This window comes from Toxotes jaculatrix, chromosome 5 (genome assembly GCF_017976425.1).
Source record: "Toxotes jaculatrix isolate fToxJac2 chromosome 5, fToxJac2.pri, whole genome shotgun sequence".
Classification (NCBI taxonomy): domain Eukaryota; kingdom Metazoa; phylum Chordata; class Actinopteri; family Toxotidae; genus Toxotes; species Toxotes jaculatrix.
In genome coordinates this window covers 5,760,329-5,773,744 of record NC_054398.1, presented here as the reverse complement: position 1 = coordinate 5,773,744, position 13,416 = coordinate 5,760,329, and the positions used below count along the sequence as shown (strand labels likewise).

The 13,416-nt window shown below is 44.5% G+C and overlaps 1 protein-coding gene across 3 annotated transcripts in view; it reads left to right on the top strand.

Moving 5' to 3' along the window:
• znf423 (zinc finger protein 423) overlaps window positions 1–13,416 on the top strand; it is a 144,652-nt gene that overhangs the window by 34,941 nt on the left and 96,295 nt on the right. For all 3 annotated transcript variants that reach the window (XM_041037878.1, XM_041037877.1, XM_041037876.1), the window contains exon 3: window positions 1,013–1,216. In XM_041037878.1, coding sequence (XP_040893812.1) covers window positions 1,013–1,216 — 204 coding nt within the window. The remainder of the gene's footprint in view (window positions 1–1,012; window positions 1,217–13,416) is intronic.

The following is a 13,416-nucleotide window of genomic DNA, read 5'->3' as shown; positions in this document are numbered from 1 at the left end:
AGCTGTTGTGTCTTTTTTTTTTTGCTTTGTTTTACTGGATGAGTAATGATCACATGGAAAACCAGTGGCACTGTTTTCGACTGTACCTTGTGCCAGTACCAATTATTATTGTTAGGCTGATTGGATTTTGTTATAGTGACTATAAAAGTCACATTGGGTTGTTGGTTTAAGGTTAAATGAGACAGAAACCTGTTTATCCTTGATGTTGACGTTGATGTAATGAACAGGAGAACAAAGGAAAAAGTTAATTTACTTAACCTAATCTTTAGGTATTTAAGTTCAGTTTGCTATTCCCCTCCATCTTTTTCCCAGACTTTGTTTTTGTCCATCCTTTCATCTCTTACACTGACTTTATATCACTCTCCCCTGCCTTCTCCCTCTCCTCTCTTCTCCTCTCCTCTCTTCTCTCAAGCCAGTGTCTTCAGTGTCAGTCCTATTGGATCCTCAGCGTTTATAATGTGATAATAAGGTGTGAAAATGGAGACACAATGGAGCAGTGAGGATTGGGCCGACACAGCCTTCCACTGGTCCCCTCTCACACGCGGCCTGTCTGCTACCAGCACACAAACATTCACACACACTCTGTCACATGCTAAAGTGATGTTCCACACACTCAATGTGCAATTAAGTCAAGCTGCATATGTCACTGGTAAAATATAGCTGGTGGAAATGTCATTTCTTCAGACAATGAATATTTCAATGAGATCTTAGTTGAATCCAGGCTTTGCTGTAGAAATATGAAGACAACTTCATGCCTGTGTCAGGAAAAGTAAAGACGACAACTGACTTTGATTTAGGGTCATGGCTCATAATCAGTAACTACAAGGGCTCAGAAATCAACTAGAGCTTTAAGTATGTTACATGTCTTTTACCTCGTTGATGTCATTCTCCATTTATGATTGAATATTTGAGTAATTTAAAATCTTTTATGTGCTTCCATGAAAAATTCTGCGAGTCTGTATAGTGGAATGTGATGATTATCATTGTGGTTGTATTTTGTTTGTGTCACCAGAAGTCCCAGCATCTGAGAGAGAGACAGAGCCCAAAGAAGGTCAGGGGACAGGCGCTGAAGATGGAGAACAAGAGGAGCACGATGACCGTGACGATCGGGATGATGACTTGGATGACGAGTCCATCTTCACCTGCGACAACTGTCAGCAGGACTTTGACTGTCTGGCTGAGCTCACTGAACACAGAACCAACCACTGCCCAGCTGGTAAGATTGTTAATGTGGACTGTGATTTTGTTTGTGTATTCTGATTATCCCATTCACTTGAATGGAAAAGTGGTCTCAGACTTTTGGACCCCACTGTACATAGTTTACTTGGAGGCCTGTATACTTCATATATAACGTTCATGTGCTAACATGGCCATTGCCAGAAGTTGCTGGTGGATAAAAAAATTACTGATTTGTGGGTAAAAAAGGTAATTGTCAAGGGAAAAGTAATAGGATACGGAAACGGAATGGTATGAAAAGGAACCAAAACAACAGAAAGGGAAACTTTGCAGCAGCAAGCCAGAAGTTGCTTTATTCCTTCATCTAAGGACAACTCATTTGGTTGATAGAACAAATGATGAGATTAAACTTAAATGAGATAGAACTGGATCAATACTCTTATCCAATAATCAGCCCCCGATCTTTTAAAAAATACACAAATTTAAAACCTTGAAGGTAAATGGTGAAAATGTGGTATTAAAGCGATGTTATCTCTGGTTTATAATTGTGCTGCATGTTCTTCTGTGGGCAGGATGCGATGCTTTCAGTCTAAGGTACAGATGAAATGGGTTAGTTGCATCATGCAGAATCACCAATCTTAAAGGCTCCTGGGTGACTCAGGCCCTCCCCCGTCTCTGAATACCTATAGCTATTGGATTCAGTTATACCCATATGTCCCACAGGGACAGACTTGTGCGCACACACACACACACACTCACAAAAGCCGTTATTAGTACTGGTGTAATTAATGGAGGGGCTGAAAGGAACGCGACGGGGGCATCTGGTTCCTACAGATTAATCCAAACGCTCACTTAACAAGCCAACACACACACACACACGCACATACACTGTCTTGCTACTGCAAAGCAGTCTGCCTCTTAGCAAGAGTGTGTGTGTTTACTTTTGATAGGAGGATGAAGAAATAGGGTGGGTGGGGGGGTGGAGGGTTTTGTTTAAACTGGTAAAGACAGTGTTCCCAGAGACTGTGTAATGTAGATGATAAGACCCCTGCCTCAGCAACCTCTTATTCACCCACTGGCTTGACATCCAATCCCGCTTAGAGTGTTAGGGAGATGCTTGGAGATGCAGTGAGAAAAGCAATGGTAGTGAGATGGAGAGGGATGACAGGTGACAGGTCCTGCACAGTGCAATGATGTTACACAGAATACACTTAAACACATCCTAGTGCTATAAGTAGAGCTTACTAGAGTTGTGTAAATTATGTAACTGCAAACAGAAATACTACAGGAATACTTAAAAAAGTGAGTGCTCTGAGGCTCAGTATGTGTGTTCCACTGTTCTTGCAGAAATAAGACTCTAGACTTGTTCCATTTAAGCCTTGTTATCCAGGACTGACCGTAGTGGAGACTCAGTTTACATTTACTGAAAAGTAAGCCATGATGTTACCTACCATTCATGTAGTGGTAATTACTTTTTTTTAAATGGGAAGCTCGTTCATGCCTTTTTAAATTTTTTTCTTATTTTTTGTTCCCTCTCCCTGACCCACACTCACACTGTAATTTACTTCTGCATGCCGTGTCACATCCAGACACACATACAGTACACACTGAGAGAGAATCACACTACCAAAAGCACAGGGCTGCTATCAGAGTGCGGGATGTGGCCTGTGATTTCAGCACAGGAGTCTGGGGAGGGCTACATGTTGCTGAGCGAGAAAGCCGAGGGAGGAAGGGGAGGGTGAGAGGGAGCGCAGAAGAAAGAAATGAAATGAAATGATAAAACATGTTTTTCCCTGGAGAAAGGGTGGTTGAGATTGCAGAGTAATCCCACAGCTTGGCTGGATGTGTGTGCACTTGCATGCAGGGGGCTTGTGTACTTGGGTTCATCTATGTGTTGGTGTACATGTGTATATCTGTCTGATGTGTGTGTGTGTATGTTAAAATGGGGGAGAGTGTATGTGTGTATGAAGTTAGTGGAAGGACCATGGCTTTATGGTTATTATGGAGGAGAAGGCTAAATTAAAAAACATGGACTAAAGAATCCTTTTAAGTTCTGTGGTGGAGGCCCCTGGGAGCCAGTTTAGTAGGAGGACATGGGACACACACACAAACACACAGTCTACTGGGGATAAACATACGCCACTCAAGATCTGCATGAGAGAGTTAATGTGTTCATGCATTTTGTAGCTTGGTGGTGTGTGTTTGTCCCTGAGCAGAACCAAACAACTCAGACATCAGCCATCTTGGTTGGGGGTGACAGACGGGGGCCATCTTGCCAGAAGTAGCTAGCTATGATGTAGCGGTGATGTTAGCCTGCTGTTAGCTTTGCATCAGCAGGACAAAAAACAACAAGTAAATCAAGGCGTTATGTTTCTAATCAGAATTTTACTGTCACATAATGAACCAATGATCAAAATTATGACCAGAATTCATACAGAAGTTGAACCAGAACCTAAATTATTCCTAATCTGTCATCACCGCAAGACATTGCTGGAAGAATTGAACAACTTAACTTGCATTCACATAGAGAAACTAACCATGTAGAGAACCTCATTAAGGTGATTACAAAACAATGAACATATTGTTGATCATAAATAGAAAACAATGAAATTAAGTTAAATTAATTAAGGCGTGTGAACAAGTCCTCACTTATTAGCCTCAATGTAACACAAATAGTCTAAATGCTCATTTTTCATCATTTCAGTCTTTGGTGCTAACCTCTGAAAGTGTCCTGAAGACATGCTGTCCACTGACAGTGATCAGTTACTGAATAGTATCTGTATGTCTGTGAGTCCCAGGTGCTGGCTTGGGAACCATGTTAGTTAGTTCTGAATTCTCTGCAGAAAAAGGACTGGTATCTGTAATGCTAACTATACTGTTGTAGCAAATGGGTCCCAAGTTAGCAGCTAGCTACGGCTATAACATTGAATGGGTCCCAGGTGCGAGAGTGAAGCACCAAGTAATTCAGTGCCACTCTAGCAGAAGGCCTATAAAGAGACGCCATTAATTTGAGTGGAAATTGGACAAACACACACATACATACACACACACAGGGGCACAGATCAATGACACATAAATGTGCGTACACCCACTCAAACACGCACATACCCACAGACCCAACACATCTGGTTAATGTAATGCCACATTAATGTGCATGAGCTGTACTGCTCAGCTGGTTGTGTATGTGTGTGTGATCGAGATCATGTGCCCCAACGACAGTACCATTGTCTGTTCCACTGCAGCTTTAAGCCGGTGTGATAGCTCTGCTTTTAAATTGTGTGTCCTTTGTAATTATACTGTATATCACTGTAAAGTTAAATAGCGCTGAACTGTTACTACAGAACTGTAAACTACAGTATTCATTGTACTGCGTGACATGGTGAACTATTCTACATGCTTTAGAGACTCTTTAGAGACTTTTTAAACTTACTTGCTGAGGTGTACATAGTGTGTAATACCTGTGCGTGTGATGTGTGTCTACCTCTTTTAGTACATTTGGGTCTATATCCTGTGTGTGTGTATAGTATGTGTGAGACAGACAGAGTGTGAGTGCGAGTTGGGGGAGTGTCGATGGGTCTCAGTAGGAGTCAGAATGTGGAGCAGAGGCTCCCTGTGGAGAGGAGGAGCGGAAAAAAAACTCCTACAGATCAAATGGAGAACATTCTCTGGCCCTGCTCTGCCACATGAACATGCACACACACACAAAACCCCCCCCACAAACACAGACAGACAGATACATCCCATTAGGGAATCCCAAATGCTATCTTACCGGTCACAAGTTTCCAAGATTGGCTCATTGTGATGTGTTTAGAGTTTTAAACACACTTTCACAGTGTTTTATAACAGCTACGGAGGCCTTTTGTTTGCGTAGGTGTCCATTTAATTTAGTTTACATATATATGTATGTATGTATGTATGTGTATATATATATATAAAAAAGCTGCCCGGCACACCCACACTTGCGCGCACACACACGTCAGCAGTGTCCGCACGCTCATGGTAGGTGTGAGTGAGAAGGGCGAGAAGGTGAGAGATTGTTAAAGATGTCTGAGTGAAAACCACATGAGGAGGATGAAGAGGAAGTGATGGGAAGGTAGGCACCAAGTAAACGAGGGAGCTGTCAGTCAAGGCAGGGGGGCGGAAACAGGCTCTGTCAGTGACAAATAGCAAGTCATTAACCCAGCTAGTCGCTTCTTAGATGGTGAGATGGTGTGGGTGGAAAATGGTGTGTGTGTGTGTGTGTGTGTGTGTGTGAGTGAGTGTGTGTGTGTGAGTGTGTGTGTGTGTGTGCGTGTGTGTGTGCGTGCAGGGAGAGAGCGAGATACTGTGCATACTCTTACCTAAGGTATTTGTGAGGTCTCTGTTAATTGAGCACATACATCTGCCCTCTCGTCTATTCGCTTTCCTCTCTCAGTAGGGGAGAGGAGAGATTACTAGGGAGCCTGTCTAGCTGGGAGGGAGGGGGAGACGGAGGAGGAAATGAGGGAGGAGCTCAAGGGGAGTGGAAAAGAATAACAGGGGACAGGGGGAAGACAGGTGAGGAGGAGGGGGGCTGGAAAATGGAGGTAAAACTTGAATGTGCAAAGAAGCGAAAGACGGGGGAAAGGGAAGAGGAGAAAAACATGGAGCAGGGAGGAGAAGCGCGTCTGTTAGCGCAGGGGCCCTTGGGTGACTGGTTTGCCTCCCGCGGGACATCTCCCCACTGCTAAGCTCTTACCGTCTGTCGCAACCCGCTGTCACACGCGCGCACACAAACACACATGCGGAGAATCACCCTCTCGAGCAGAGAACTACACACACACACACCTCGCCGTGTCTGTCGTCAGGATAGCAGCTGAGTCCTGTGAGGCCAAGACTCTTATTAAAACCACAGATCACTTTCTACAAGAGAGGGAGAGAAGGAGAGGTAGGAGGGGTGTAATCTGAAACAAAATTACAGACAGCCTCCTGCACTCTGGCCTGCCACTTACTGTGTGTGTGTGTGTGTGTGTGTGTGTGTGTGTGTGTGTGTGTGTGTTTAGCCCGGTAGCTGCTGTTGATTGACAAAATAAATATCATGCTCTTAGTCGTTTCCTTTATGTTCACTCCTTTTTTTTTTTTGTTTTTTTTCCTGTTGGCTTTCATCCTCTCAGCTCTTGTCTTTTTCCCTCTCCCTCCCTCTTGCCCTCTTCATCACCATGTGCCCCTCTTCCCTTTTTCTGCCCCCCTCTCCACACTTCCCTCCCTCCACTCTCCCCCCTCCCTTCCTTCCCTCTGTGTCTCTGTACCCGGGGGTGGCCCGAAGATTCCTGTGCTAAGCCCTTGGCATACATACAAGTGCACAGCGCACACACAGACACACACAGACACAGCTGGCTGCCGCTCAGGTTTTCCAGGGAGAGAGCAGGAGTCCGGCACCAGAGGAGAGAGGGAGAGCAGTAGAAGAAGCAGAGGGGGGAGTACAACATGCAGAGAGGGAGAGGGAGGGATGGAGGGATGACAGAGAGGGGGTGAGACGGAGAAGGGTTGTTGTGAAGTCATTTTTCATCACAGGGTTCATTTTTCACTGCAGAGTTCTCCCACTCTCTATATCGCTCTATTTCTCTTTATCTGTCCTCTCCTCCCGTTCCCCTCCCTTGATCCCGCTTTGTCTCTCTTTATCTTCCCTTTTTCCTCTTTTTTTTCCTGTCATCCTTTCTCTCCCCCCTCCTCTTCTTCCCCCACTTCTCTCTCTTTCTCTCTCCCTCTTGCCTAAACTCTTTCCATCCTCTCTCTGTCTCTGTCTCTCTCTCTTTCAGCCTAGTTTCTCCTTTATGAAATATGGATGGGAGCAGTTTTGGGCGCGCTGAGAGGTTTGCAGTCGGAGGGAGGGAGGGAAGGAACTTGGGAACTGGTGAGGGAAGGAGGGAGGGAAAGACAGAAAGAGAGAAAGAGAGGGGGAGAGGAGGGAGGGAGCTCGTGTCTCAGCAGACGTGCCTTGTGCATGCACCTAAACACCTCACTGAGCAATCTGTCAACATGTCAGCAACACATGTTTGGTAAAAAAGAGAGAGAGCGGTTGGAAGGAGAGAGGAGAGGGTGAAAAAAAATCTCCTCTCCTCCAGTGGGAGTAATGGCTCCCACCAGGGCTCTGGAAATGCTTTGAATTCAGCAGATTTCTATTGCGGGGTCCTCCCCCGGGGGCGTCTTTTTACAATGCCTGCATCTCAGAAATTTGAGCCCGAGGACCCCTGGGGGCGTCCTTTCATAATGCCTGAAAATGTAGGGTTATATTGTGTGCTCTTCCCCATGGGGCTTTTATTAATACCTGTATTCACTGCCACTGGAAATTACACAGGCGGCGCTGCAGGGGCCCGCGCTCGCTCCAGGAAGGGAGAAAGACTCTGCAGGGACGTTTTCTCTCCTCTCCTCTCTTTTCTCTTCCCTTTTTCCCCCCCCTTTCCCCCTCCTTCTCCCCTTCTTCTTCCTCCTCCTCCTCCTCCTCCCTCTCCTCCTACTTTGACTCTCTTCTCTTTTTTCTTACTTAATGCAAGAGTGAAAAAGAAGAATTTGCCAAAGGACACAAGAAAGTGTGTTGTGTGTGTGTTGGCACCAGCTAACCCCCTTGTATTCAGTCCTACTTTGCTCAGAGGAAAAGAAACACTCAATTAAAAATGTAACTTCCCTCTTCCCCTCTTCTTTCTCTCTCATCTCTCCCCTCTCCTTCTCTCTGTCCTTGTGTGCCTGTGTGTAGATCTTGCAGAGAGTAAATATTTGTGTGTGTGTGTGTGTGTGTGTGTGTGTGTGTCTGTGTTTGCGTGTGTGTGCATGTAGACAGGAAAAGGCCTAAATCTATAGTCCAGTAAAGTGTGTGTGTGATTCTCGCTCATGATGTAAGGTGTAGACAGAGACGACTCTGTCTCCAAAACATTCATTAGAATTCTTCAGCCAAAGGGTTTGCAGCGTCTCTGTGTGTGTGTCAGTGTTTGTGTGTGTTTATTGATCAAATATTTACACAGTCAGATTATAGAAATATACATTTACATATCTTCAGTCAGACTGCTTAGATGTCAGATTTGCATGCTGAATGCCGGTTTCAGTCTCGACTGGACTTTGCTTTTCATCCACAATTAGAAGATCCTGTTCTTCTGTGACCATTTAGTCTTTAGATGCCCGCAAGTGTTATGAAACAAGTGCTGGTTCTGGTAATGTTTGGCTTTTAATAGTTTTTACATGACCTTTTCCGTCCAGTAAAGCTGTAAACACTGCTTCGTATACAACTCACTACCAAGCTGATTTTTTTTTTTTTTTGAGAATCCTTGGGTTGCTATTTTAAGTGTTTATATTCTCTAGCTTAGTCTAGATTATGAGCTGATATAAATAATCGTTAGCTGCAGCCTGACTTCATCAGCTGACTTCTAAGCATGAGAAGAGATGAAGCCACAGTCCATGTATAAATGAGATCCTTAAAATGCTCAAGATGTCTGAAATCTTGGCTTGCTTGTTAAAGTTGTCTCTGCATAACACGCTCTTGATGTATCTTGTCTTTAACGGCCCTCTGACAGAATTTTACTTTCAAACCAAGTAGTAAGGGTCGCATAGTATTTGTAAGGATTAAATTGAGCAAAATCAAGCATGGTGTGCATTTTTAGAAAAAAAAATAGAAAAAAACTGAAGCAGATGATTCAGTCGATAAACTGTGCAAAGTATCACCCTAGACCGCTGCCCATGCATACTGTGAAGCTGTCAAACCAAACACTACACCAACAGATGTTGCAGAACAAATCACTTCCTGTTGTGAAAATTAAACAATACAGTCATTTTTGTTTGCTAATGTGGAGACCATCTTGCAGCTATTTGCATGTTTCATAATGCAGCGAACGATGTGAGTCAGCTTCAGATTCCAATGGGGTTGAGTAGAGTTGCACGGGCTAATTGCATTATTACAAACAGAAACACTCTGCCGACCCCCCCTAAACTGACAGGATCTCCTCTCTTTCTTTCTTTCTTTTTTTTTTGTCAGACCCAACTCTGTTCATAGCCAGACATTTCTCTCTCTGATCAACTTATCAAACAGTCAATCCTGTGAGTGTTTATTTAAACATCCTGTCACCAACATTGTCAGAAGCAGCCCACTCGCTCTCTGTTTGGACTTGTTAGTAATGACGCCCCCTTGCTGATGCAGTGCGTTGAACACCTTGGATTTGGGAGGATATAACCTCACTTCATTTGGGTTTACATAACATGTGATTCAGTGCTTGAACTGATATATGATTTGTGTTTTTAAATATACAGTCACTGAGCGTGTTACACCTGTTTATTCATTTAATTACCTGATCAACCAAGAAAGAAAAAAAAAACAGATTTTGGTCTTAAGGATGGCTTTCACTCCAGGCACAGAACAAAGGGCAAAATCGGCTAAAAGTGAGAGCAGGTAGAGGGCAGGAAATGACCCACGGGTAGAGGCTGTGGTAGTGGTGGGGTGTGACATAGACAGGTGGCCACAGTAGCAGAGAATGAGCAGTAGGTTTAAAGGCTTAATTGGACTGCCCACTTAGTCACGCAAGCTCAGCTAAGACACCAGCAGACCGAAGGGACAGCACAACTAGAGTTTCAGTCCACTGCTTGAACTGGCTTGCAGCTTGTTGATTTCTATCATGGTCAGAAATGATTCCACTACATGGCTGTTACCTCAGCTGTGTCCACGATCTAGAAAGGCTTTGCTCAGGGGTGTAAAGTAGATCTGTGCAATAACCAGTAACCGTAGGGTTTAGCTGATACAGTAGCGTACTAAAAAAAAAAAAAAAGCCAAATGCTCAGACTACAGCATGTGAAACTGTTGACTTGAGGGAAAGCGCTCTGTACTCCCTGTTGTACACAACTGCACCAAAGTACATACCAAATGATACCCACTAAATTACGGAGCTAGATGTCCTCAGTGGTGGCATTACAACAAATTTGTATTAAATCAGTGGTTCATGGTTCACAGTTTTGCCATTCCCACTACGTATGTTAATGTGTGATGGGTTTTTGTAAATCCAGTAAACAAAAACCAAGGATGTGTAATTGATTTGTTTTTCTTTCATTCCACACCTAAGTCTTGTAGACCACAGCCGAGTTTTTAGAAACGCTTAATCCCAAATGTTGTGGTTTTGTATGTCTGTGTGTTTATGTTTGTTTGTCTGTAATTGTGTTTTGGTTCAGGGAATGTCAGAGAGAGCCTGAACATGGTATGTGTGCCCTTGTGTGTGTATCTATATATATATGTGTGTGTGTGTTTATGTCTCTATCAGTTTGTGTGTGCACAGGTCAGGATAGAGTTGTCATGGGGCCATGTAGGGGCCTCTTCCGTGTATGTGTGTCTATGTGAGAGGGGGGGGTGTCTGGATAATGAGGAACAGGCCATTCCCTTGGATTTCTGCACCCCTGCCAACAACCAGGACCCCCAGAACCTCTACCCTCCTTTTCTTTTCTACCCCCCCCCACTCCTGCTGACACCTGGGACTTTCTTCCTTTTTTTCTTCCCCGTTTCTCCCTCTCTGTTTCTTCTTTCTCTCTTCCCAAGTGGAACATGCAACCTCCCTCCATTTGATACACCTCCCCTCTTCCCCTTTCTGCCTTTCTACCTCTCTTTTCCCATTCATTGTCCACCTCCTTCATTCCTCACTCATTCTCATCCCTCTCTCACCCACTGGGACCCCAAGTCATATACCTCCCATTCATACCTCCTCTCCTCTCCTCTCCTCTCTCTGTTTTTCTCAGAGCACACAGACCACAATGTCTGCCTCCTTTCCTCCCTCCCTCCTTGCTGTCCCTCACTGCTGTGTTCTCAAACTCAAAACTGACCGCATCCCTTCCTTTCGCCCTCTCTCTCCCTTCCCCCATACCCTCCCTCCATTCTCTCCCCATCTTCTCTGTTCCCTGTGGAGCTGGCCCCAAAGCTCTGATCCCTTCCTCCATGCCCCCAAACTCCCCCACTGTGCCCTCCCAAGACACACACACACACACACACACACACACACACACACACACACACACACACACACACACACACACACACACACACCCTGTGGCGACTGGCCCCAAAGCAGCCCCTGTCTGTCTCCCTCCCTCTGTTTTTCCACTCTTTCTTTCTCTCTTTCCCCACCTCTGTCTCCCACACCCTGTTTGATGCTTTAAATTTGTTATGCACTTCGCTGTTTTTCTTGGTTGGTATATTGAAAGCAACAGTTTATTGTACTGTACATTTTTGCCCAGTACCCTTTTGGGTCAATAGTTTGCACCATGACTTCATATAAGTTATGCACTTGATTGTATGTGTCCCTTGAAGGAGTAATTTAGGTTTTTGCAATAATGAAATACACTGATTGTTGCCGTTGTTGTTCCTTTCTGTTGACAATCCTGTCCGGGTAAAGTTAGAGCCTTCATCATAGCCTAAAACTGCAATATAATTTTATCAAATCATCACAAGGCTACCTGTAAGCTCGAGCAGCTGAGAACATGAGCTTCATCATCACTTGTTGCATGTTGGCTTTTGAGGGAAAAGTGAGAGGTGTCCAAAAACTTTTAATACCTGATTTTCAGTCTCACCCCGCCTACTCTGTGGTACTTTGATGTTTTTTTAAATGAATTATGGACACCAAAGGCATTAGAGGAAATATTATGTAATGTTTTTTTTAGTCCAGGTTCCTTTCCAGATTTTCCAGAAATTCCAGATTTCTGTTTCTGAGACATTTTTGTTTTTCCATTATAAATGTTCTACTTGTGGGTCACATTAGCAGCTACCGAGCATATGTGTTCACCTCTTTATCTGCTTGTCTCAGTTGATGTATTTTTACTAATAGAATACCTAAGATTTGCTATATATGAGTGCAAAGACTGTCACCTATGGTGTGACTTTTAATCCTTGTCCATGTCAGGACACTTCGATACAAGACAGCTGTCATTAATGTTATTAGTAACAGCTGCTCTTTGCCTTCTACGACAAGTCAAAATGTCTGCTGTGAAAAAAATTACCTTTTTCTTCTTTTTCTGTTATTATTATTAAAGACCTCAACCCTGCTTCCATTTCCTTCCCTTAATTTTGAATTTCTGTTTGTACCACTATGAAGCATATGTTGAATAAAATATGTGAAAACACTTGCTTTACACCTTCAGTAAGTATATGTAATTTGCTATAATAGCTTACTGCATGCTAAGTTGAGTACAAAGATACACCCAGGTGCGCAGGCACATGTGCACATGGATACACACACACACATACACACACACGCACACACACACACACGCACACATGCACACACACGCACGCATGCACACAGTTTCAGTCACAGACAGTGGTGGCAAAGGGCAGTGTACCACAGGGAGAGGGCCTATAATAGTTTTAACCCAGCGCTCAGGTGTGACTCGCCTTTGTCCAGCCAAATGTCAGAGAAAAGCACAACTCTGGGGAGAGAGGGAGGGAAGAGGGTGGGCAGGGGGAAGGACGAAGCAGAGTGGAGAAGAGGATCAAGGGAGAGCGAGTCAGAGAGAGGGGAAATGCAGAAAAGGGGAGTGAGATCCACAGTAGATGGAGAAGGATTCATAAATCCTTGACCAAGGTAGACGAAAGGCACTGTTACTCAATACACTGATCTAACTGACGGATAGTGAAGTGGATACTTCAGGTGTGGCTGACTCTTTAGTTAATCAGACAGTCAGATGGATGTCAGGCTTTCCTTTATCAATAGATTAGTCAGGTTACTTTATTTATATGTAAATAAATCACTGACTCTTTGTTGACCAACTGATTGCCTGACTGTTACGTCCAGTTATTGAGTGGCTGTTTTTGTAGGCTGTCTGGGCTGGGCCCCTGGTTATGTGGGGGCTGGGAGCCCTGCACTGCTCTGTTCTCTCCCCGCCTCAAGAGCTCCCTAGGGGGGCAGCAGGACCAACTCTGCCAGCCTCTCTCTCACACTCCCATTTACCCCCACCCCAGTGCTGAACACGCACACACACTGACGTCAGCTGCTCTAGGCCTTCTCCCCTGGGTGCTACCAGAACCCTTTGTTTCCCTCCTCCCTGTTCCCTCCCCGCCTCCCTCCTTTCCATCTCTCCTTCCACCCCTCCTCACTCCTTTCCCTGTCCTTTGTCCCTAGAAATAGCTGTCCTGCTTACTGCCTGATTGGAATTCACTGCACTATGGGAAGTCACAGGGGAGAGCCATTGTAAAGTGTGTGTTTGTGTGTGTGCACATATGTGTGTGTGTGTGTGTGTGTTTTGTTAAATGATCATGAGTGCATC